The sequence below is a fragment of the Fundulus heteroclitus genome, unplaced genomic scaffold, assembly GCF_011125445.2.
Source record: "Fundulus heteroclitus isolate FHET01 unplaced genomic scaffold, MU-UCD_Fhet_4.1 scaffold_61, whole genome shotgun sequence".
Taxonomy (NCBI): Eukaryota; Metazoa; Chordata; class Actinopteri; order Cyprinodontiformes; family Fundulidae; genus Fundulus; species Fundulus heteroclitus.
Genome location: NW_023397044.1, coordinates 1,859,928 through 1,887,002, shown reverse-complemented (window position 1 = coordinate 1,887,002; position 27,075 = coordinate 1,859,928). Strand labels below are relative to the sequence as shown.

Sequence of the window (27,075 nt, the reverse complement as noted above, 5' to 3'; positions counted from 1 at the left end):
CAGATATAGTGGAGCTTCTGTTGTCTGATGCAGTTTGTGGTGAACAAAGTCCGGATTCCATGGTCTGTACAGTTTGTGAACTCCTGGGTTAGGTTCCAAAGGTTCTCTGTTCTGTATTGTATTAGAGCTTGGAGTGGTGATAACGAGTGAAAAAACAAAGAAAAAAAGCCTGGAGCACCTCGGCTGTTGCAGTCCCCTGCTCTGCCATGATCTTAGCCATTAATTGTAGCTCCGCTGCTCTCACTGTATATTTTCAACATGGCTGAGAGTTGCAAGAAGTTTATGAGGTGAAGAGGAAGGTCTCAGTAGAAAGAAATGAGTGGATTTCTCAAGCAATCCTCCCTGTGGAGCAGAAGAGCAGGTAAGAAGGTTATTCAAAAAGGGACTTGGGGAAACTTCCAGAGAAATTGTTGACTCTGCTGTTGAACACTATCTATAGACCAAAACATGTGTATCAAGCCACGCCTCTCCACTCTCTCTACCTCCACTCCAGCTGCAACCCACCCCCTTTCCCCTCCTCTTCTCACCCTTCACCTACCTATGCGCATATTTGCAAATGATAAATCCATCCATCCATCCTCTTCCGCTTATCCGGTGTCGGGACGTGGGGCTAGCAGTTTCAGTAGGGAGGCCCAGATGTCCTTTTACCCAGCCACTTGGGCCAGCTCCTCCGGGGAATCCCAAGGTGTTCCCAGGCCAGCCGAGAAACATAGTCCCTCCAGCATGTCCTGGGTCTCCCTCTGGCTCTCCTCCCGGTGGGACGTGCCCGGAACACCTCACCAGGGAGGCGCCCAGGAGACATCCTAACCAGATGCCCGAGCCACCTCAACTGGCTCTTCTAGACATCGAGGATCAGTGGCTCTACTCTGAGTCCTCCTCAGATGACTGAGCTCCTCACCCTATCTCTAAGGGAGAGCCCAGACACACTACAGAGAAAACTCACTTTGGCCGCTTGTATCCGGGATCTCGTTCTTTCGGTCATGACCACAGATGAGGGTAGAAACGTAGATCGACCGGTAAATCGAGAGCTTCACCTTTTGGCTCAGCTCTCTCTTCACCACAACGGATCGGTACAGCGCCCGCTTCACAGCAGACGCAGCACCAATCCGCCTATCGAGCTCCCCCTCCATCTTCCCCTCATTCGTCAAAAATACCCCAAGATACTTAAACCTCTCTACTAGGGGGAGTACATCCTCCCCAACCCAGAGAAGGCACTCTACTCTTTTCCGGCTCAAGACCATGGTCTTGGATTTGGAGGAACTGAGCCTCATCCCGGCCACTTCACACTCTGCTGCGAACCGCTCCAGTGAGAGCTGTAGATCACGCCCTGATGATGCCAATAGAACCACGTCATACGCGAATAGCAGAGACGCAATCCTAAGGCCATCCAAGCAGATCCCCTCCAACAACTTGGCTGCACCTAGAAATTCTGTCCATAAAAGAATTCTGTCCAAACACAATCGGTGACAAACGGCATCCTTGGCGGAGTCCAACTCTCACTGGAAACGGGTCCGACTATAATATTAATAATTAAACATCATTGATCTCACAATGGGGCAACTCACTTCTGCATTTTAACCCATCCCCTTTTGGGAGCAGTGGGCTGCCACTGTGTGGTACCCGGGGAACAATCGGGGGTTAAGGGTCTTGCTCGGGGACCCAGAGTGCAGTCTGTGGGGATCGACCTTCTCATAACGCAAGCGCGCTGCTCTAACCACATGGGAGGTTGTAACACTCACCCCTAGACTAGGCAGTAAGTACTGCAGACCAAGCTCTCACACCAGTCATACATAGACCTAATAACCTTTATTAGAGGGCCTGGTACTCCATACACCCGGAGTGCCTCCCACAGGACCCCCCGAGGGACACTGTCGAATGCCTTCTCCAGGTCCACAAAACGCATGTACATTGGTTGGGCAAACTCCCAACCTGCTGAGGTTCCCCAGGAGGGAACCTGCTGAGGTTGTAGAGCTGATCCAGTGATCCACGGCCAGGACGAAAACCACACTGCTCTTCCTGAATCCAAGATTCGACTATCTGATGGACCCTCCTTTCCAGACCCCCAGTATAGACCTTACCAAGGAGGCTTAAGAGAGTGATTCCTCTGTAGTTGGAACACACCATCCGGTCCCCCTTTTTAAATAAGGGGACCACCACCCCAGTCTGCCAATCTAGGGGAACTGCCCCGATGTCCACGCAATATTGCGGAGCCGTGTTAATTAACACACCCCCGCAACATCCAGAGCCTTAAGGTACCCAGGGCGAATCTCATCCATCCCTGGGGCCTTGCCACCAAGGAGCTTTTTAACCACCTCTGTGACCTCAGCACCAGAGATGGGAGAACCCCACCCAGAGTCCCCAGGCTCTTCTTCCTCAATGGAAGACGTGTTGGTGGGATTAAGGAGGTCTTCGAAGTATTCTGCCCACCGACACGCGATGGTCAGCAGCACACCACCCCCACTATATACAGGGTTAGTATTGCTGCTTCGATGATTTGGCAAAAAAAAGAAGAGACAGTGAATTCAGAGGCAAAAACAGTTTAACATATATTTATTACAATTTGGAATTCCAAAGTGGGAGACACCTACAAGTTTTATCACAGCCGTGGATACCTTAACTTTCTCTGTCCGTGTCATAAGTGTGTCTCAACGCTTACACGTTCGTACCTTCCTTTTGAGCCTACGGACGGCTCCAAACGGGGGCCAGACCAACATTTTTTCTAAGTTTCCTTGAGACATTGAGTCTGCTGAGAACATCTGTTACCTGACCTTTGACCATTAAATGTAATCTATTACCCTAGCTCGGTTCCTGGGAGTTAACTAGAACAACATTGAAACCTTGAGAAAAGAATTTTAAAAGCGTTATCTGCTCACAAGGCTGTCATATATCTACTTGCTCCCCCTGTGCCTGGAACAAGCTTACTGAAGTCTGAATCCACCCTTTGTTCTGCATACATCCTCATCTATTTAGGTTACTGGGTTAAAGTTAACATCTGTATTACTTTAAACTACACTATTTTATTTATATATATATATATATATATATATATATATATATATATATATATATATATATATATATATATATATATATATATATATATAGTGTGATTATATTTCCATAACAATTCCCCCTCTGGACTCTCAAAAAGAGAGTCCACAAAATGCAGGTACTGAAAATAGAAACATAAAACTAAGAATGTGAGACACAGAAAAAACACCCCTGTGAGTCTGATAAACATATTGGGGCAAAACATCATAAACAAAGCATGCAGAAATTATTCTTATCAAGTCAAACAAATCAAAATCAACACAGTGAAATAAATCAAAAAAATTTAATGAGTAACTCATAATCAGCATGAAAAAATGTAAAAGTACTACCAAACCATACTGCAGTAACTAATAGGGCAGTATCACAAAATCAAACACATGCATAACATTATATAGTCATAAAACAACACAAAATCAAACGGCATAATACCTGAAAAATCTCATATCACCCCATGATACTGAACCAACTCAAATCTTACATCCTTAAGAGGAGGCTCTGTCTCCACCTGTAACATCTGAGTATTGGGAGAAGATGAGGAAAGTGTGCCCTTCTCAATAGTAGTGACAATAAATCGAACAGCGAGAGTTCTCATACAGGGGACACAGCAGCAGCCACACGTAACCAAAATTGCCAAAAACACTGACAGAGAAAGCATCATAGAAATAATCAAATTCTTCCATTTACCCAGAGCCTGTGTCAGCCATTTATCCAAAGGATTGTCTATTCCTGATTGTTCGTGCATCGTTTCACTCAGAGTCCTCAAACCTTCTAAAGCTTTAGTCAACAATCCATCCGGCGCTGTATTATTAGGAATAAACGTACAACACATATCTCCAAACATGGCACAAACACCCCCTTTTTCCGCCAAAAGCATATCCAATGTCATCCTATTCTGAACAGCCATAAAAGAGGTAGGAGCTCATTGTTCCGCCAGACCTTCAACAGCATCTCTAGTCAGATTAGACAAACGTAACACATTGTAATGTATGTAATTAATTCTATCAACATTCTTATTAGGAGTAATCCAAAGAAATATGGATTCAATCCCTGCTGCAACCTGATCTGCCAACTTATATCTGTCGGGAACACCCCTGGACACGCCGATCGAATCTATGTATGTAGGAGAATTACGTGCCAAATCTATGTAACAGGTGTTCCTGGTTTAACCCTGGTCCCATTAACAACAGTGGTGCCACCAACCTTACCATGGCACACACACCCACAGAACCGAAAGGGATCCGGACAAACAACTGTTTTCCGCCACAATAATAATACAAGCTCTCGCCCAAGTTGCTATATCTTCCACAGGAAACACCCATTGACACCACTCAGGTGGAATTACTCCTACCCTAGACGTAACTTCTGTCCATCTTGCTGTGAAATTAAAACACACGTATTGCTTAGTTTGATTACCAGGAGTAAAGGGCCCAGGTACAGTGTCATTGTTTATAGGAGGGAAAAGATCATGATAGTACTCACACCCCTCAGAGCGGCCTTTTGTCAACTCTAAAATGCAATCATATCCTGTAGGATCCTCAAAAGGAAACAAAGGTGCTGGTTCTGTTGTTAAACTTGGCCTAGCCGCAGCACATGGTACACAGCTCTCAGCTGTATATTGTCTGGCAGTCTGAGCCATCCAAGAAACCCACAAATTACGTCTCATATCCCCTGTAGAACTATTAATGATGTTACCAGGGGTCAATTTATTATAATCTACATGAAGTCCTCCTGAAAAGGATATGGCTTTCCCCACTTGTGGTGAAAGAATCTGTACACCAGAATAGTTGCATTATATAGAGAAATTTTAATCAAACCAACGGGACCGTCATCCCGTGAACCTGCTCCAAGGACAAGATAAAACCCTGACGGATTAATACTACATGGTTTGGGCTTAGTTACGCCACTACTATATGCAGAATAAACCCCAGTGTATGCCCCAAAATAAGGATTAATATTCAACCCTAAAATGGTCAGGGTAATGGGATTAACACCTTGTTCTACCTGATGAGGACCTCTAGTAATGGTTAATGCCTCTTGTAATAATTTATCAAATCCACCATGGCGCACTGGAACAGCCTCATTTCCGGTGTGCCACCTCATATAAACCCAGCGGTAGCACCAAGGTATGGGGGAGTCAGGAATCCCCTTCGGCAACACACAAGCATAAACATCAGATTGCTGCCAGATTGATGGGTCGCCCCCACAATTTACCACTGAACATAAATCAAAGTCAAATACAACCCTTGTTCCTAAAGTGTGATGCAGTTCAATACCACAATGTTGAATCAGACAATCATCTTTATCCTGAATGGCCCACTCCTGACGCCTGATAGGATCAGCAGCACCTGCTTCTTAAATAACAATGCTCAAAACAAACATGCCCAACAAAAGAATCAGAATCCATAAACCCAAAGTCAGCTTCCGCTGAATTAACCCAGTACCCAATTTCCGCTCAATGTTTAACTTCATACAAAAACCGGAATATTCTCTATTTTAAAAATCGAATATGTAGATCAGGGTACACTTACTCACACACCTAAAAAAATGTTATGACAAAATATGAAACAAAAACAACCCTCCTTTGAGATCAAACAAATCCTAAAACTATTACCAACTTACCATGAAGGTCCTTCACCGGCAAATGTAACCTAATAGTGTACATATAAAATCAAAAAATATTGTAAAAAGTAAATCAAACCAACATTTGTTATATTTAAATCTAGAAAGATAAAAAAGCATATAAAATCACATAAATGTTTACAAGGTTTTCGTTTTCCTTTTTTTTCACAATAACATCAACTTCCCTCTTCCAGACGTTCTTAGAAGAAGGGTGACGTCCCACAGCCACTCAATACAACAGTGATGAATCTTCAGGCTGGATCTTCAACACACAGGTAGACTGCCAGTGGTGTCAAGAACCAGAGGGTTTTATTGTGAGCCTGAGTCTGGTTCTATTCACAGCTGACTGAGCCCAATCAGCTGATCCACTCCTTTAAACCTCCTGAACCTCCGTCAATTACCTCTGAGGGTCTGCTGCTGGTGCACACTGGCTCCAGTGAAACCACTTATTACCTTTTCCTCCCAACCTCACCGCATGTGAGGTTCTCTCGATCACCTTGAAGGGTCCTGTGAACCTCTGCTCTGACTACTTTCTTTTGATGACCTTGAGCCAAACCCAGTCGACGTCCGGAGGTGGTGTTCCTCCTTCTCCTTCCTTGGGATGTCCACGTATCTTGGTGTACGCCTCCAGCACAGCCTGCAACTGTGAAAAGTACTCCTTACTTGTCAGACTCTGCAAGTCGCCTGCAGTTCCCAGTGGTCGATGTTGGGGCCCAGGAAAGCTTCTTCCCGTCTCCAGCTCCTAAGGAGTAAATCCTGTTGTTGAATTAACTGAAGACCTGATTGACATCAGAGCGAGAGGCAAGGCATCAACCCATGATAGTTTCGTCTGTGCACAGAGTTTAGCCAAATTAGTTGAACTTTTCAAGTTCAGGTTCATTCTTTCCACTTTGCCTTGCGATTGGGGGTGATACACGGTGCCAAACCTGTGCGTGAGCCCTAAACTGGACTCCACCCGTTGCAGGTCCTGGTTCTTGAAGTGGGTTCCATTGTCAGTCCTTATCTTTTCAGGGAACCCATGCCTGGGAATGTAATGGTTAATGAGGCATTTTATCACTGTTTTGCTGTCCTCTCTTCTAGCAGGCCAAGCCTCTGGCCATCCCGTAAAAGCGTCCACACACACCAACAAATACTTAAAGCCTCCAGCAGGGGTCACCATGTCTGTATAATCAAGAATCACTTCCTTCCCAGGAATTGTGATCAAAGGAAATCTTCCCTGCAAAGGTTTCAAAGTTTTCTTTGAGTTAAATTGACCACACAGTGTACAACTTTTTACAAAATGTTTGACCATGTCTGACATAAATGGATGCCACCAATGGTTCAAGTTGTCCATCATCTGTCTGACACCCACATGTCCAACACCATGTGCCTCAGAAAAAAGCTCCTGTTTCAAACCTGGAGGAAAAACCAGTCTGCCATCTGGCCCTCTCCAGCAACCTTCCTGCTCTGAGGCTCCTCTGAGCCTCCACATATTCTTCTCCTCCAGAGCTGCTCTGCTCTGCAACTGTTTAATGTTACTCATGCTCAACTCTTCTCTCAGCTCCTCTTCCACCGTCACCATCATCATCTGAGGCGCATATCCAGCGGCTGCTTTGGCAGCCTGGTCTGTAGCGTGATTTCCTAATGCAATGTCTGAGTTACTGGTATTGTGTCCTTTGCACTTTATCACAGCAATTCTGGCCGGTAATAATAAAGCATTGGCCAGCTCTCTCATTTCCATCTCGTGTTTTATGGGTTTTTCCCCGCTGTCAAAAATCCTGCTCTCAACCACTGACATAACTCCACATGCACTGCCCCAGTTGCATATGCTGAATCTGAATATACATTTACCTCTTGTTGTTCTGCCAACTTTAATTCCTCAATCACTGCTATTAGCTCTGCTCTCTGTGCTGACTGAGGTCCTTGTAACCTTTCTGCCTTCCTTGTCAAAAATCCTGAGTCTGTTTGCTCCACGACAGAATAGGCTGCTTTCAGTCCTTCACTTTCATGTCTGAAACAGCCATCTGTGAACAACTGTCTCACCTGTGGGCCAGTCAATAGGACTGGCTTCTAGATCTGGTCTTACCTTCTCCATCCTGGAAACCAATTCTGCACATTGATGGGGTTCGCCATCTGTCATGCCATCTGCCATGTTTACACCTTCATGTGTATATGTGATGTTGGGTGCTTCCAAGATTTTGGACAGCCTGTGATGTCTGAGTGCAGTCATAGTGAAGCTTTGTGAATTCACATAAGCCACAACACTGTGAGTTCTCAAAATGGTTAGACTGTGTCCCATGACTAAATGTGCAGTCTTTTGAATCATTCTGGCTATTGCTGCTGCATATTGTGTGCATTGGGGATGACGTTTTTCCATGTTGTCCAACATTACTGATATATACATCAAGACTTTCCGCTCACCTTTCTTCCTCTGAAACAAAATGCCATTTAAAGCAAATTTTGTTGCAGAAACGTCAAGAAAAAATGGGATAGAGTAGTCTGGAAGAGTCAATTCAGCAGCAGATGCAAGTCGTTGTTTAAGCAGAACAAATGCTTCTTCGGCTTTCTGATTCCAAACCAAAACATTATTTAGTTTTCTCATACCTTGCGCCTTCACGAGGTCCCTCAAAGGCTGTGTCAGGTCTGCATAGCCGGGAATATAGTTATAGCTCTAACCAGTCAATCCCAGAAAAGACAGCATGTCTTTCACGCGGAGCGGTTTAGGATGTGTCAAAATGCTCTGCTTATGACTGGAGGACACGCTGGTTGTTTCTGCAGAGATGACACGGCCCAGGAAAGAAACCTGTTTTCTGGCAATTTGCAATTTATCCTTACTGACCTTGAACCCATGTTCATGGAGGTGTCTCAGAACCAGCTCTGTAGCCTGAAAGCAGATCTCAGCAGTTGGTGAAGCCAACAACAGATCATCCACGTACTGAATAAGGGTGGTGTTTCTCGGCAGAGGACATGTCTGCAAAACATCATTCAAAACCTGATAGATACCTGGTGATAGGGCAAATCCCTGTGGCAGTCTGGTGTAACGCAGCTGGCGACCTTTATAAGTGAATGAAAAAACGTCTCTGCATTCTTCAGCTGAAGGAAGACAGAAAAATGCGTTCGCCAAGTCGATACATGTGTACCACTGCTGGGAGGGCTCCAAATTGGAAATGGCCACATATGGGTTAGGTACAGGGATTGTAGGTGTCTTCAAAACAGAATTTACTGCTCTAAGATCATGTGCCATGCGATATTTACCACTGTGTTTCTTTTCCACTGGCAAAATGGGTGTGTTCCAGGCTGATACAGAGGGTTGTAAAACTCCAGCTGTCAAAAGGTCCGCGATGGTGTCAGCGATGCCTTCCTCCGCTTGAGGTTTATGTGGATACTGATTCACCCAAATAGGAGAGTCAGTAGCAACCTGAAACAAAACTGGAGCACATGAAACTAATCCCATGTCCGTGGGACTGGTTGCCCAGAGCTGTGATGGCAGGGAACGTACCGACCATCATAAAGCAGCTGAGATGTTGGATAATCTCCCATGGTGCCGAGTCAAAAGCTCATGTTTCAAAAGAACTTTGTGTTAGGGTTATTAAAGATAACCCCGTTTATCCTAGAATGAAAACCACACAACACAAGTCTTAGACTGTTCTATAGAAAAGGACAGAGGATACACAAATGGAGAACTTCACTCCTGAAAGTTTAGGATCGTCTGCGTCGGGTCATTTCTGTCCTCTTCTCTTTATTGTCACACATCAAAGAGGGGGTCAGGGGGGTCTGGTCAGAAGGATTCAGGAATTTACAACATGGGGGTTATAAAACAAACAAGGGAGCAAGCTTTGCTTCGGCCTTATCTGGGAGAACCATTTGTTCTCCCTGTCTAAGGTTAAATACAACAGAACCTTCCTGAAAGCAAACTCTTAAAACAAACCAAATACCTGTAACTTGATAGAAATAAAATGATTACAATCACATTTTTCCAACACTTTGTCAGTTACATCACAGACAATCTCATATGTGTTAGTGGAATTTTAAAACAGCAAACCTGCGACGCTGATAGGTGCCCAATCAGTGGTCTGGAGGGAACGCTTAACCATTCCGCCCAAGACCTTAGCCTGATGCTCAGAATGGAGAGAAAGAGAAATATGAGGAAATGCTTCATCTGACATCATATACCATTGCTGTTGTTCAGGAGTTAACATCACCGCGGCTGCCACCCCCTCAGGGGCCACATATATGTTCTTAGATGTGACTGTCCATGCGTCAAGTTCTGCAGCAAATGATTCCTGATAGCAATCTGTGTGATTCCTGTCGTAGAACAGAGTGACGTGTGGCGGATCAGGTGGAGTCAGGTAGGAACTTAGGCTTTGAATCCAAGGCTTCCAAAGCTGGAACACAGAGAGAACACCAGCTTCAGCAGGTTCTGTTAAGAGTCCCCAGTAGATGTCAGCAAACTCTTCCCCCACGGATTGAACCAGATATTGTCCATCCTGGAAAGTGTGACCACATGCTAGGGAAGAACCGTCTGGAAAGGTAACAGTCAAACCTTGCGGCTCCCAGTTTAACCAGCAAGTCTCTTCCCATCAAATTGACAGGTGTAGAAGGAGACCATACGAATGAATGATGCAGTTTCTGGTTTCCAACTTTCACCGGAAGTGGTAAAGTCAACGGCAGATGCTGTTCCTTCCCTGAGAAACCCATTAGTGACACAGTCTTAGTCGACAGCACAGAGGCAGATGGCTGATTGATAATTGTGGAATATGTGGCTCCAGTGTCGACTAAAAAGTTCTCATGTGATCCTCTCCAACTTTTGCTGGCAGACTTGGTGCCTGCGGTACTCATGCTGTTGGAGTCATTCTCAGGGGTGTATCAAAATTGTCCATAAAAGTTTTCCCCATGCTGGGGGTACTGACCTTGCGGAGGCGGGGCCATATTAGGGTTCGGTGGCACAATCTCACCTCCCTGTGGGGCAAGACAATCCCTGCCCAGTGCCCAACTTGTCCACAGTTAAAGCAAATGTCGACAGGTGCTCTCCCAGGTCCGCCGTATCCACCTCGTCCTCTCAGACCACGGCCCCAACCTGACCATCCACGCTGTCCACCAAGTCGCCATCTGATTCCACGTGCAGAACCCGCAGATCTGTAGTTACATAGAAGATAAAAAACAGGAGGGGGGATGCCTCCCCCTTGCATTGGATTAAACTGAGGTGTCACCATCGGGGATGGAGCCCCAGGGGATGCAACTGCTGAAACCATAACATGTTCAGTTTTTTCTGGTTTTCATTTATTCAACTGACGTTTAGCGTCTAATAATTGCGATCTAATAGTGTACCGCGCACGTGACGTCACCGTCTCTAGAGCAACGCCCCGTTTGCCGCTTAGGTAGGACATACAGGTAGAGAACGCCCGTAGCAACCATCTATTACACGCGCAACAGAAACAGCGATATGACCGACTTTATAGCCGTTAAACTTCCCCAAGACGATGTCCCAGGCACACGGATTACTGGTCGCACTGTGGAAGAACACACCAACCTTCAGCTCAAACGATGGCTTGAGTGTCGAGGGCTTAAAAAAACCGGAAAACGGGCCGAGTTGATAGAACGGTAAGCTTTGTTTTTTTTTTTTTTTTTTCCTGCGCGGCGGTCATGGTGTCATCGGCCGTTTTTTTGTTTGTAATCACCGTCCAGGGATCGGTATATGTTTAATGTTTGTCTTATTTGAAATGTTTTTGAGTAGGCTATCCTGGTAGCAGGGTATCAAGTTAGTGCCTGCTACCACGATAGCCTATATGCTATCATGGTAGCAGGCACTTCATTATTAACATGTCGGCCACCAAAATACTCTTACCTGTTCACTACTTGATGTCGCTGGAATTGGGTCAGGATGTTCTTCGGTTGGGCCCTTTCCTCCAACAAAATGCTTGCTACATATGTAGGTGAATTTGGTAACTTTTTCCGGGTTGAACTGTTGTGTAGGGCGACCGCACCGGTGAACCCAGCGCACACATTTCTCCTTGACAGTCTTGAAGAAAACATCCTTCATATGCGGCCGATCAGCGTACCTCGAGTCGCTGTTGCACGTTCCATAGCAACAATGTTTAAAAACCATGGTCTTAGATTTGGAAAAAGCAGTCGTTTACCGAGTAAAACCAAGGGTAACGCACATCTCTTTTACTGTGAAACAGCGGCGGACTATGCAAGCTTGCCCTACTGTGTACCACGTGATGTGACGTCATCGTGACGTTACGTTTCTAAAAATAGCTCGCTCGCGGTACGCTATTAATTGATCATGAATGTCCTCTTTCTCTAGTTTTTTCTTCTTGTCTGCATCCTGAGCAACATGGAAATACTGTACAAGATGTTTTTCCCAGCGGGCATACTCACAACCAGGCATCTCAGGATTCTGTTTCATCAGCTGTGACACCAAAGAAGGCACTCCTTTCAGGACTGCTTCCCTGAATAATTCACCCAAGTTAGATCTATCCCCTTTTGGATTTACACCTGTGTGCTTATTCCAGCTCTCCTCAGCTTGAGTGATGTAGTCCTTTGGGTGCTGTAAGGGGTCCCAGTCAAACTTGGGAACCGCTGCAGGGGTTGATAATGGGAAATGTTCTCTTATTGCGTTCCCCAAACGAGTGATAACTGAAGAAAATAAAGTTTCATCCCTAATGTTGGATTTTTGAGCCTCATATTCAATGTCATCTGCAGTTGAAGCAGGAACGCAATGGCCTAGAACAGCTCTAAAATCACCCAAAGCCAGTTTAGTTCCTTTAGTTAGATTATCGAGTTCGACAAGCCACAATCTGCCACCAGCTGCAATACTAGGCAATTTGTCCACCAGGGCTTGCACATAACCAAATGAGTAAGGGACATAGTTTTCTGTGCCCATATCATTTTGTAATATAGGCATCTGCACTCTAGCAGGACCTTGAGAACGAGTTGTCATTGAATGCATGCTGTGTAAGCTATCCTTTAAATTTCTCCTCACACCACAAGTGCGTGATGCCCTCTGTCTCCCGGCAAATTCTGCTTCTTCAGTAGAATGATACAACCCATTATTATCAACCATGCCTTCTTCAGCATGCGTTTCCCCATCTGAGGAGAAATCCAACAGTGGCACATTTAACAATTCAGTGGAGTCGTCCTCCTGCCAAACACCTTTAAGCGACATCTTAACATTAATCTCAGATTCTGATTAACGTGGGTTATTAAACCTGACATTAGTCAAAGCTGCTGGTGATCTAATTCCTGTTTTATTAAGATCAGCATGATTTAAACCTGTTGCTTGTTGTGTGTCCTCTGAAGATACAAAAGAACAGCCCCTAGAGGGCGATCTTACTCCAGGTTCCTCAGCCTGCAATGCGTGCTCCTCAGGGCCTGCTTTCGTCATCTGAAAAATGGGATGGGCAATAGGCGGGGAGGAAGGCCTGTTAACGGACTGAGACGAGTTTTCGCGAGCAGCTCGAGCGAGAAAAAGACTTCAAAGGGGTGGGGGATATGGGTGGAGCATTAAATGACGTATGCGGGTGTTGAGTGCCGTCTAAAAATGTGTCGCCCCTGGGGGTGTATTCCGGGAGCGTTTCTATCATTAATTCTCCGCCCCTTACATCCAGGACTGGATACAATCCAGAAGGAGTGTTTAAATTGTATGGAGGTGGAGATTGTGCTGTTCGTTTGTTTCAAACAAATGTTTAATTCCCTGCCAAATTACCAACAATTTTTCCCATGATATAACCTCTCTATAACCTTTCCTGGTCACGTTTCCCAAAATGCAACAAACCAACTGATTTTTGTCTTTGAATACAATCATTAAGGTGTTTCTTGCTTTTAGCATATTGTTTCACCAGATACTTGCCCAGGGGTTCGCTATGTTCCAGCCGTTTCTCCTCTGCCATGACAGCCCCAAGAACTTTCTGTCTCCACACCGACTGGGTCTTTTTGACTAACTTTTCATGCGTTTCAACAAAACCCATCAGCGCCTCTACCTGTTCACCCAAGGGCTTCCAAGGAGAAGACAGACCCCCATGCGTCGTCCTGAAACTCCTGGTAAAATACTCCTGCCATGATCCTGGCTATTGTTACCAGCTACACACAGCTTCCTAAGTCAGTACTTTTCCACCGTAAAAACAACACGTGCAAAGCTATTCACAGCTAAACATACGCATGCGTAACCACCCGTTCACACACACACACACAAGAGACTTCGAAGCCGCACATACACACAGAGACAGACTCACACCAGAGCCGCGGACTGCTCTTGATTATTCACACAATGGATCCCATTTTTACCAAAACAAACTTGTTAATCAAAACAAAACACAGATAGATCAAAGACAGCAGCGTGCACAGAAGGATCTCAGCATCCTTTCCATATCAGCGGAACAATCTATAAAATAAAAACGCCTTGTCTAACAGCCTAGAAAAAAACTCAAGTTGTTCTCCTGGGGCCCCTTTTTAATTCTCTATCTTCTATTGCAGCTCACTTTAAAGGTCTTGCTGTCCTAGCCTCAACTTAAAGATGTTATGTATCTTGGCCGTTCTCTATCGCTACATTTCTGTGGAGAGTCTCCTTTCTCCGAGATAACGTTTCAGTCTTAACAATCACCAGACTCGTCAGTCATGGAGGGGGAGCGAACAAATTCCGAGACTATTTTTGTATGTTTGTATTTTATCTTTTTATTGTCTTTTATTTTACAGCCTCAACATTTAAGTTTTTAACTGTATATTTTCTATTTTCTTATTTCTCTCATTTTACGATTTTCTGACGTGGACATACACATAAATCCCATTCAATCATTTCTCGGTTTCAACATAAATTTTATTTAAACCTATTTGTACTGTTCAGCCTCTGATAGTATCTTAAACCACAGCACCACTTAATTTAGCCTACACATCTAACATTTTGCCAATGGAGAAAAAATCTCCATACCTTTTTTCGGTCAACCTGTGATGCTGCAGAAAAGTCCTCCTTCGTGTCCAATGTTCAAAAAGACTTTCTACTCACAGCCAAATCCGGGTCACAGCACCATTTGACGAGACTCATGTGGGGCCTGTTCACCTAACGGCCCGTCTCGTTTCACCCGGTCGATGATTTGGCAAAAAGTTAAACAGTTTAACATATATTTATTACAATTTGGAATTCCAAAGTGGGAGACACTTACAAGTTTTATCACAGCCGTGGATACCTTAACCTTCTCTGCCCGTGTCATAAGTGTGTCTCAACGCTTACACATTCGTACCTTCCTTTTGAACCTACGGACGGCTCCAAACGGGGGCGAGACCAACCTTTTTTCTAAGTTTCCTTGAGACATTGAGTCTGCTGAGAACATCTGTTTCCTGACCTTTGATCGTTAAATGTAATCTACAGGACTGTCTCAGAAAATTAGAATATTGTGATAAAGTTCTTTATTTTCTGTAATGCAATTAAAAAACATGAAATGTCATACATTCTGGATTCATTACAAATCAACTGAAATATCGCAAGCCTTTTATTGTTAGTATCGCTGATTATGGCGTACAGCTGAAGAAAACTTAAAAATCCTATCTCAAAATATTAGAATATTTCCTCAGACCAAGTAAAAAAAAATATAACAGCAAAACAAAATCCAACATTTGAAAATGTCCATTAATGCACTCAAAACTTTGTTGGGAATCCTTTTGCACAGATTACTGCATCAATGCGGCGTGGCATGGAGGCAATCAGCCTGTGGCATTGCTGAGGTGTTATGGATGCCCAGGATGCTTCAATAGCGGCCTTTAGCTCATTTGCATTGTTGGGTCTGGTGTCTTTCAGCTTCTTCTTCACAATACCCCACAAATTCTCTATGGGGTTCAGGTCAGGGGAATTGGCAGGCCAATCAAGGACAGTAATGCCATGGTCAGTACTCCAGTTACTGGTGGTTTTGGCACTGTGGGCAGGTGCCAGATCATGCTGGAAAATGAAATAATCATCTCCATAGAGCTTTTCAGCAGATGGAAGCATGTAGTGCTCTAAAATCTCTTGGTACACAGCTGCATTTACTCTGAACTTGATGAAACACAGTAGACCAACACCAGCAGCTGACATGGCTCCCCAAACCATCGTTGACTGTGGGAACTTCGCACTGGATTTCAAGCCACTTGGATTTTGCGCCTCTCCAGCCTTTCTCCAGACTCTGGCACCTTGACTACCAAATGACATACAAAACTTGCTTTCGTCTGAAAAGAGGACTTTGGACCACTCTGCAACTGTCAAGTGCTTCTTTTCCATAGCCCAGGTCAGACACTTCTTCCGTTGTCTTGAGTTCAGAAGTGGCTTGACCATGGGAATACGGCTATTGTAGCCCATTTCCCGGACACATCTGTGAACAGTGGCTTTTGATACCTGGACTCCAGCTTCAGTCCACTGTCTTTGATGTCATTGATGGTCTTCTGGACAGCAGTCAGCTTGGTTCAGTAAACTAAATCACAAGTATGGGGAAGACTGCTGATCTGAGTGTTTTTCAAGGCTCAGGAAACCCTTGCAGGTGTTTCGAGTTAATTAGACGATTCAAGTGATTAGTTGAATAGCCTACTAGTATACTTTTTCACAATATTCTAATATTTTGAGATAGGATATTTCGGTTTCTTAAGCTGTAAGCCATAATCAGCAATATTAAAACAATAAAAGGCTTGCGATATTTCAGTTGAGTTGTAATGAATCCAGAATGTATGACATTTCATGTTTTTTAATTGCATTACAGAAAATAAAGAATTTTATCACAATATTCAAATTTTCTGAGACAATCCTGTATTACACTAGCTCGGTTCCTGGGAGTTAACTATAACAACATTGAAACCTTGAGAAAAGAATTTTAAAAGCGTTATCTGCTCACAAGGCTGTCATATATCTACTTGCTCCCCCTGTGCCTGGAACAAGCTTACTGAAGTCTGAATCCACCCTTTGTTCTGCATACATCCTCATCTATTTAGGTTACTGGGTTAAAGTTAACATCTGTATTACTTTAAACTACACTAACACTAGCCGCCTCAATAATAGAGGCACGGAACATGGTCCATGGTCCACACTAGAAAGTTAGTTGGAGAGAGACAACCCTGAAGGTTTATATAAGATAAATGTAATTTAATTTTTAGACATAAAATTACAAATAAAGGCTCACTCACTGTTAATCTATTCAACAGAAAAGATTCACATCAATCCTTCAATGAGCCAGCAAGGAGAACCAACACTAGATTAATATTTGCTTTTAGTTTCCGTTTTCTTGTTTTATTTTATTTTCCTACATTTTATTCCAACAGTCTTTTACTTGCTTTTATTCTGATTTTATTTTCCAATGTTTCAATCTTGTAAAGCACTTTGCATTGTCCTTGTACTGAAATGTACATATAAATTTGTACATTTCAAAGAAATAAATTTCCCTTGCCTTGGCTAGATGGTTGCACACTCTCCAGCAGAACGTAAGTGTAACGTGTGCAATTCAAGTTTTTTGATTGGATGATCCGAGCTTGGGCCCGTAGGATTTGTACCCCACGGCTTTCTACTGAGAGTTTGTTGGGCATACCGCACTGCGATTTCAGATGTTCAGTATTTAAACAAATGTTGGTGGGGTGGCCCCACTATCAACACGCCTCAGGAGGTTTTAGCCTACTGAGCTTGTCAGTTTTCTGGCAGAGTTGGTTATATAGACACAAATGTTTCTAACAGAATTTTATTGGTAAGGGAATCAGTCTTTTTTACAATATTGCTCAATAAAGAACGATCCCACTGATTATTACGAACATAGAGCTTCACAGCGACATCTGGTGGGGCCAGGCCCCACTGGCCCCGAATGCAGAGATGCCGCTTCATGCCACATATGTGAAGTCCTTGGGTTCGTGGGTTATCTGCTCATTCCCTGGTAACTACCTTTGCATCTCCAGCCTTTATGATTACATAATCCTTAAGAGGATTTTATGTTAACAATATAATGAAGGATATATCAAAGGTAGTTTGTGAATAGTTTGGTTGTGTTTATAGCATTTCTTACTTCTGCGTCAGAATCAAATGAGAGAAACACACTGTCTGATAATGCTTGAGGTTTAATATAAACCTTTCTGTTTTGGTCCAGGAAGGAGGTGGAGTTACTGGAAGGTAAGCAGCAGTGTGCATCTGCGTTCCTGACATAATGTCTTATCTCTTACGTGTAAAATAAAACCAGAAATGAACATGAGTTGGGACTGTAAAGAAATGTGAGTGGAATCAGTATTCCAGTTTTTTTTTATGGGTTTGTAGCAACTGGATGTGTTGTGCTTCAGAAACAAAAAGGACTGTCTTGGTGTCTCGATGCGATTTACCTAATATAAATAGAGGTGAAATAAAAAAATGTCTGAAAGCCAGGCTCTTTGATTGGCACCGACTTATTTCAGTCTCTTCGGAGAAGCTTGTTTCTTTTTCTTTAAAGGCAACATTAATATAGGAAAGTACAGCAAACGTTTAGTGCAACATCTACTTCCTTAAGGATGATTATTGTCTCAGGCCTGAAATGAAGAAGTTTGTGTTCATGAATGAATAAAAGGCCTTGGGCTCAAATGTTTGCCATTAATGAAGTCAAAAGATCAGATTCTTCTCAATATGTATTTTCTTTTTTTTTGCTGATAATTGATCCAGGGTTTGTTTGTGCAAAATTCAATAATTTTAAATGTTTTCTTTTTATAGCTGAATTGAACGCTGAACATGCTCAGAGAGTGGCAGAGATGGAGTTGGCTATGCAGCAGAAACTGAGAGAACGACAGAAGGTTTACGAGGAAGCCTTCAACCAAGACGTCGAAAATTATCTCTCCACTGGAGGCCTACAGGGCAGAGGTGATTTAAGATTATTTAAACAGCATTATTATCTTAAACGTTAAGGGAAAGTTATGTGTATTAAATACCAATCTTGATCAAAATCCTGAGCTCAAATAATTAAATAATTGCAAAAATGTTAATTTTGCACTATACGATCTCATGAAGAAAGATGAAGTGTGAGCAAGAGACAAAAAATTTTGAGAAGGTCTCAGTACAGAGATCAAAGTGTAAAAAAAGGACTCAGTAATGAGTAGCTCCACTATTTTTGTTGATCACCTCAGTTGTTTAGGTAGGCTTGATGTTTCTAGAAGGCTGGTGGGAATGTTGCTCCAAGTATTGAAGATTGCTTCTTGAAGGACATTCACTGTGTGAAACTGAATTCTGTTTTTGTCAACTTCCCTTTCCATCCATTCCCAAATGTTCTCAGTGGAATTTAAAACAAGGCAGGATGGTCCAAAAGAGTCCAAATGTCGCATATGTTTGGTAAATTCTCAGGATACAGAGTCTACTTGTGTAAACTTGAATGTTTCACAGCGAATGCTGTTAGTCTTGCAATTCCTTAAGGTGACCTTTCTTTATCATCCAGCCCCTGCTGGCTTTACATATATAGGTACTAACCTGGCAACCTTACCTTTTCTCTCTGTACCTTGTTAAAAAAGCTTACATTATTTGCAGAAATGGAGACCAGTCTGCCTGTCATTACTGGGGAAAATGAATTGCATCAAGATAGAAACCTTACCTAGATTACCCACCTATTCCCTTGTCTGGATGTATTTTTTTCATTCTTTTTTGACCCACTGGATCAGAATGGTACTATGTCCTACACATCATTCGGCTGTTTTACATAAATGGCCCCCAGCTAATGGAAACCGGAAAACTCAAAAGCCCCAGGCTTTCATTTACCGATGTAATACAATGCCTTGGGCTTTCATTGGATGTGGGGCGAATGTTGTTCAGATAAATAAGACAGTTAGGTCAACAGTAAAGCAAAATATCCATGTTGACTAAAAAGTGGCTGCTTAGAGTATAGAAAACTAAGATAAGAAATATGAGTAACTAAATAAGAGACCGTGAGAGAGAGAGGCAAAGAATGGCAGACATAGAAAAGCAACCGGGGATCATTTAAGGTGTAGTTTAAATAATCCTAAATTCTAACGAAATGGAGTAAGAGTAGGACTACTACTAGGATACTAACAGTTTTTTCTACTTAGATAAAATATAGAATATAACATTAAAACAAGAAAGCCTGTGTTCAAACAAGAAGTCTCACTATAACAATGATGAAAACAGTTCATTGGGTGAAGATAAGATAGGCTTTATTGACCTCACATTGGAGAAATTCACTTGCCACATTGGCTCATTAGTGAATAATGAGAAGAAGGTGCAAAAGTAGGAAAGGTACATCAGTTATATACAGTGTATCTTCATATATACCGTGGAGAAAAATAAGAATAAAAATACAAAAAGAAATAGGAATGGACAGATGATGTCTTATTCATGGTTATTTTTATATATATATATATATATATATATATATATATATATATATATATATATATATATATATATATATATATATATATAGAGCTGTCAATCGATTAAAAAAAGTAATCTAGTTAATTACATACTGTGTAATTAATTAATCTAAATTAATCGCATATAATTTTTGCTGTGAAAGTATTTTAAATATTTAAATTCAAATGATTCAATAAATAATCAGCATTAGATACATTAAAGTTCAAAAACTTATTCACACTTCATGCCTTCAGACGTTTTAACATGTGTCGTTGTGGCATATGTGGCACACAGTAACGTAGGGGACACAATGAAAATAAATGAACACGTCCCTCAATATCAACACTTTACAACAGTAAAGTGACGTCCGCGCTACTTCCGGGTTACGCCAGTAGGCAAAAGCAGGACTGTTCTCGCCAAACACCGTGACAAAACGGGTGAATTAGAGGGTGCTTTTAGTTTATTTTCGAAATGTTAACAATGCCTACGACTTGTTGTGCTCCCGGTTGCACACAGAGGCATTCCAAATCGTCGGGTGTACGTTTCTTTCGTTTACCGAAGGACGAAGAAAGACGAAAGAAATGGATATTTTCAATGAAAAAGGACCCAGGCAGACAAATCACAATTGACTTGTGGGAGCCATCATACCCCGACAGAATTTGCAGTCTACACTTCATCTCCGGTAAATACAACTTAATTTTGCACAGGTCATTGTTCTGCTTAAATAATTAAAGCCGCAAGCGGCGTCGATCGGCCCTGTAGCCAAGCGCCTTCGCGCACCGCTGGCCGCCAGCCACCGCAGAAGCTGTCACGCATTTTCCCCGCCCACACACACACATATATATATATATATATATATATATATATATATATATATATTCAATTCAATTTTATTTATATAGCGCCAAATCATGAAACATGTCATCTCAAGGCACTTTACAAAGTCAAGTTCAATCATATTATACAGATTGGGTCAGATTATACAGATTGGTCAAAAATGTCCTATATAAGGAAACCAGTTGATTGCATCAAAGTCCCGACAAGCAGCATTCACTCCTGGGGAACCGTAGAGCCACAGGAAGAGTCATCTGCATTGTACATGGCTTTGCTGCAATCCCTCATACTGAGCAAGCATGAAGCGACAGTGGGAAGAAAAACCACCCATTAACGGGAAAAAAAACCTCCGGCAGAACCGGGCTCAGTATGAACGGTCATCTGCCTCGACCGACTGGGGTTACAGAAGACAGAACAGAGACACAACAAGAGAAACAAAAAAGCACAGAAGCACACATTGATCTAGTAATCTGTTCTATATATATATATATATATATATATATATATATATATATATATATATATATATATATATATATATATATATATATATATATATAATATGACCTGCCATGATGGATGTGAGCTTGGACAACACCCCCTCCTCTCAGCCACTTCCTCCACTGAGTCCAAAGTGCAGCCCAGGACAGAAGTGGCCTTCCTCACCAGCTTATTCAGCCTCTTTCTGTCCCGCTCTGCGCTGTCTGGGGCCCAGCAGACAAGGAGGGCTGAGCCTACCATAGAGTCATAAAAAGTCTTAAGCAGGGGGCTGCTCACGCCAAAGGACCTCAGTTTCCTCACGAGGTGGAGGCGGCTCTGGCCCTTCTTGTATAGAGCGTCGGTGTTATGTGTCCAGTCCAGTTTATTGTTGACGTGAACACCCAGGTACTTGAAACTCTCCACAGTTTCTATGTCCTGCCCTTGGATGTTCACAGGTGAGTGAGGTGGGGGTCTTCTCCTGAAGTCGATCACCATTTCCTTGGTCTTACTGGTGTTTAGACACAGATGGTTTTCCTCACACCAGTCCACAAAGTCCATGATGACCGACCGGTACTCCAGCTCGTTCCCTTCAGACACACGGCTCACAATGGCCAAGTCATCAGAGAACTTCTAAAGGTGGTAGCTATCCGTGTTGTAAGTAAAGTCAGAGGTGTAGAGGGTGAAAAGAAATGGAGACAGAACGGTGCCCTGAGGGGCCCCGGTGCTGCAGAGTGCCACCTCTGACTGACAGCTGTCAACCGCACATGCTGAGGGCGGTCAGTAAGGTAGTCGACTGTCCAGTCAGCAAGATGTTTGTCCACCCCAGCGTCCTCCAGCTTCCCCCTCAGCAGCACCAGTCTGATGGTGTTGAAAGCGCTGGAGAAGTCAAAGAACATGACTCTCACAGCACTCCCGGTGGTCTCCAGGTGGGTGAGCGCCCATCTGCAGCAGGTAGATAATGGCATCCTCTAGTCTGATGTTGGGTCGGTAGGCAAACTGCAGCGGGTCCAGAGTGGGGCTCACTACGGTGCCCTGGTGTGCTAGGATGAGGCGCTCCATGGTCTTCATCAGGTGGGAGGTCACGGTGACTGGTCTGAAGTGGGCCGGTTCCCTGGCGTGCGGTTTATTGGGAACTGGTACCACACAGGAGGTCTTCCACAGGGTGGGCACCACCCCCAGGCTGAGGCTCAGGTTGTAGATGTAGCTGAGGACCTCACAGAGCTCATCTGCTCTGTGACTGTGAGGGGGGAGGAAGGCAAGACCGAAGGTGTGGATGGGTTGGTGAGGGTGGCAGTGGGGTGGGGGGGGGGTAGATCTCTGGAGGGCTGGGGGTTGGAGACGTGTGGAGAGTTGAAGACAGGGATATTACTCAATTAAAAGTAAAAAGTACACTGTAGTAAAACTACTCCTCAAAATATTTTTTTTTCAAAGGTGGGTAGTAACTAGTTAACTCGTAACTACCTACCTAGACTAGTTATAAACATCCCTACACCCTCCCTACATGAAATATCTTCTATATTAATTTGTACAGAACGATGACATAATGCTATCTTCTTATAACACGTTATATGGTAACATATTTGTTTATTACTTCATGCAGTACTTAATCCCTATCATGCTGCTATAGCAGTGGAATTTCTCCTTGTGAGGCCGATGTTTTCCAATTTTCTTTATTTATTCTGATAGTTCTGCCAGTTCTAACCTGTTCTGCTACTTCTTACTGGGCTGTTAGCAGCTTCTGTCCTACTGCTGTTGAGTTGTGAATTAGCTCTATGTAAATTTTTATTTAATTATTGTTTTGTTTTACTGTGGCTGGAACAGTCACATTTTACACACCACTGAGGACAAGAATAATCTTCATTACCTGACATGCATAGACTGTCCTGTAACTCATATAGCCACATAACTAAAATTGAATGGACAGGACTTTTTGCGTACCACACATGAATACTAAATGTGTGCATATGTGGGTTTGCAGGGTCTGCGGGGGTTGATGTGTCGGTTCTGGATCAGATGACACTTATTAACTTATCAGACCAGGAGGCTTTGGATGAGTTTCTTAATTCCACTGGTGAAGATATAAGTTCTGGATCATCACTGACCTCAGGTAAGTACAACTAGTTTATATTTGATTCTGTGTGAAGACCCACAGGGCATACCATAATCACTGAAGAACTTAAGTCAATGCACTACTATTTGAAGGAATTACTGTAACTATATTCTGTCGTCAACTAAAATCAGATGTGACTGAGTAATGTAAGTTTTATCTTTAATTGCAATTCCCTTCATCTTTGCCCCATTAGTGATACAAGCTGCACTTTTACCACATTTTCTTTGAACAGGTCCAGACCTTAAGTCCTCTTCTTTGGAGTCCTTGACTCAAGTTCCTCCCACAAACAATGGTCAGACAACTCAGGATGCTGAATGTCGGCAGGAGGATGGAGCAAGTGAGGAGAGTGAGGAGCCACTGGTACAATCAGATGAGGAAGATGTACAAGCAGATATGTCATTGGTTGCTGTGCAGGACATTGGCACAACTTTGTGCTCTGATGAAAGTGACTCTGCAGGGGACAAGCCTGCTGAGCAATGTAGCAGTTACACTGATGGGAATACCTTGTAATTACACAACTACAGTTTATAAACACCTCTGGTTCCACAAATGGATGGGCCTATTTAGGAAATATTTGCCTGTAACCCAAGATTATTAAACTCCAGTCCTCAACTTGTGTCTTTCATGTTTTGTCTGTCCCTGCTCCAACATGGCTAATTCAAACAGCTGGATTAGTTCCTCAGCATGTCTTCAAGGTCTGGAGGAGTCTGCTAACCAGTTCATTTGATTTAGGCAATTTTAAGCAGGGGAACATCTAAAACGTAGCTTAACCTACCTGTAAAGAACCGACACAAGTGAATTCAGACTTCAGACATTTATTTATCAACCATTTATTCAAACATTATGCCAAGGACTTTTACAGTGAATAATCTAACAGCAATTCTCTAACAGTTAGTATTCTTTAAAGTGAGGTTCTGGCATTATCTGTAAAGGTGTCCTTGTTCTGGAAAGATGTCATGTCACTGCAAGCTTGGAAAGTGGGGAAAAAAAGGAATCCGTTCAGTTATAGAAGCTAAAGACACTGAATCTTAGATTAAATTTTAGTTATAACATATCCAACTGATATGAAGATTTTGAGTTTAAGTTAACACTGTTGGAATATGATAACTCTTCGGTCTGACTAGATATTCTTAAGATTGATGCAGGTTTTTTTCAGCCAAAGTGTAAGTGTCCCAGCTGGATTAGTCCGCCCTGATTCACCAAAATCCAGTTTTTCTTTTAACAGTTGACTAACTGCTCATAAGTACTTAATACAACTCCACTTGTTCAACCAGACAATTCTAGCTCTATGACTTCAACTCTACAATTGCGCTTCTTTACTGTAGAGCTGTTTAGGATTTATAAAAAACAAGTTTTTAGTGTGATAATTAATTTTGGTGTATGGCCTGTGCTGTTAACTCAGCAAAGACTGTGGCTGTGTGAAAAGGTATACCGTGTACAATAAAACCTTCATGTTAGTCCATTCTCTTGTGAATATAAATCTTAGATCAAAATATGTATTTGACAACCTTTTGTTAGGAGTAAATGGAAAACCTTTGGTTAGTAAAGTTTTCCAATTCCACAGATGAAGAATGAAATTGGAAGTTGGAGCTGTCTGCCTTTCAGATTGAGAGCAGCTCGCAGCCCCCGACAGGTCTCCCTGTTCCTTTGAAAAGATCTCTCAGCATGACTTTACAAAATCAAACCTCGAAAGAATTATTTCACTGCTGTTAATATATTTTTTTCAATTCAATTTTATTTATATTGTGCCAACATGTCATCTCAAGGCACTTTACAAAGTCAAATCCTCTCCTCAATCTCAAAGCCATCTTTCCTTCTCTTTCCAAAAATCTCCAGAATGTCAAAATTCTATCCAAACTATTATCCATACAAGTAAAACTCTATTCAAAACCTGAGCTGGTGACAACTCTCCAAAAAGCACCCACATTTTGACTGAATACTGAGGTGTTTAAATGCCTGTCAAAACGCTCAGGCATGTGATCTGGGGCGGAGTTAAGATGGCAGACTGAGTAGACGTTCTTTTCAGAAGGTCCCAGAATTTTGCCCAAACTTCTGTAATTTTTCCAGCCTAAAAGTTTATCATGGAGCCTCAGAAAGTCATAAAACCTGCCAAGCTTAAACTGGATCTTAAAGAATGTGAAAGAGAGCCAAAACTCGACCGAGTCGGCAAGAATGTGGAACACGACTATGCGATGGAGGTGTCTCAGTTAAACAAGAGGGAGCGTGAAGGCAACTCTGCTCCTCCGACTCCAAGTAAGACTGAGACAGGAAAGAAAACAAAGCCAGATGAAACAAGCAAATCTCCCGTCTCAAATGAAGCCATTCTTCAAGCCATTCTAAATCTTGATAAGAGAGTGGAGAATCAGCTTGTGGATATGAAGGAGCAAATGAGGCAGAGTGACACAATGCTTGCTAACTTAGCAAAAGCGGTGCAGTTTAATACAGAAGAAGTGCAGGACTGCAAAAAAAAGTGTGAAAAAATTAGAGGAGCAAAATGTTTCCTTGAAGAAAGAAGTTTCTGAGTTGACAGAACGAGTCAGAGAGCAAGAAAGATATAGAATGAGATGGTGTCTCCGCATCAAAGGTTTGGAGGAAAGAGAGGGAGAAGACATCCGAACAAGAGTAGTCCACATTCTCCAGAAAGTTGTCCCCGACCTAAAGGGAAAAATTGAAGAGGCGGTGGACATAGTGCATCGGCTTGGAAGGAAGACCGACAACAGAAAACGACACGTCTTAATTCTCTTCACCCACAGACGAGTGAAAGAAGACATCTGGAAGAGAAGCAAAGGCTCGACAGTTTGCAAGGAAGCAGGGATCCAGCTTGCTGAGATGATGCCAAAAGAAGATCTGGAGGAGAGGAAAAGGCTGTGGCCACAAATCGAGCTGGCCAGGCGCGCAGAGAAACAAGCCTTTTTCTGAGGTCCACACGGCTTCATTGAGGGACGCAAGATTGGAGACGGCTAAGAGAGGCAGACGGAGAAGTTTTCAGAATGACATAAAGACGGGACACACTGGTTTGTTAGGGAAGGAAGCCATCTGCTGTTAGTTGGGTGAGCAGTTCAACTTATAATTGTTTTGTTTCTAAGCGTTTGAAGTTCTTGTTATGAATACAACTTTTTCATTCGGTTCCTTAAATGTTCGGGGCATCAAAGACATTGTGAAAAGAAAAGCACTCTTTTTGTTTTGTAAAGGGCTGTCACTGTTTTCTATTACAAGAAACTCATTCAGCAGAAGTGGATGAAACGTTCTGGACTAACCAATGGGGCGACAGGATGTTATTCAGCCATGGCTCGAATAAGTCAGCTGGTGTTGCTATCTGCTTTAACAAGTTTTCAGGGGAGATTTTAACACACAGAGCAGATGTAGCAGGACATTGGTTAATTGTGGTTGTAAAAAAAGAGGATAGGTTGTTTTTTATTACAAATGTCTATGGATACAATAACGAAATGCAAAATAAAAGGTTACTGGTTAAAATAACCGAAGTCATAATGGAACTTAAAACTCTTTATCCCACGAGCTATTTGGTGTTTGGGGGAGACTGGAATATGAGTCCAGATGAATGGAATGATAGATGGCCCTCAAGAACAGGCAGAACAAGACTCAACGAGATAATCTATGATTTCATGGCTAGAAATAATCTGATTGATATCTGGAGAGAGAAAAATCCTGATAGAAAAGAGTTCACATG

The 27,075-nt window shown here is 42.8% G+C and overlaps 1 protein-coding gene across 2 annotated transcripts in view; it reads left to right on the top strand.

Moving 5' to 3' along the window:
- The window catches only part of LOC105921691 (dysbindin-A), a 46,454-nt gene extending 22,455 nt beyond the window's left edge, over nt 1-23,999 (top strand). For both annotated transcript variants that reach the window (XM_036133344.1, XM_036133343.1), the window contains 4 exons: nt 17,733-17,755; nt 18,320-18,466; nt 23,256-23,384; nt 23,620-23,999. In XM_036133344.1, the coding sequence (XP_035989237.1) occupies nt 17,733-17,755; nt 18,320-18,466; nt 23,256-23,384; nt 23,620-23,897 (577 nt within the window). In that variant the 3' untranslated portion in view covers nt 23,898-23,999. The remainder of the gene's footprint in view (nt 1-17,732; nt 17,756-18,319; nt 18,467-23,255; nt 23,385-23,619) is intronic.
- Nucleotides 24,000-27,075: the final 3,076 nt, after the last annotated feature.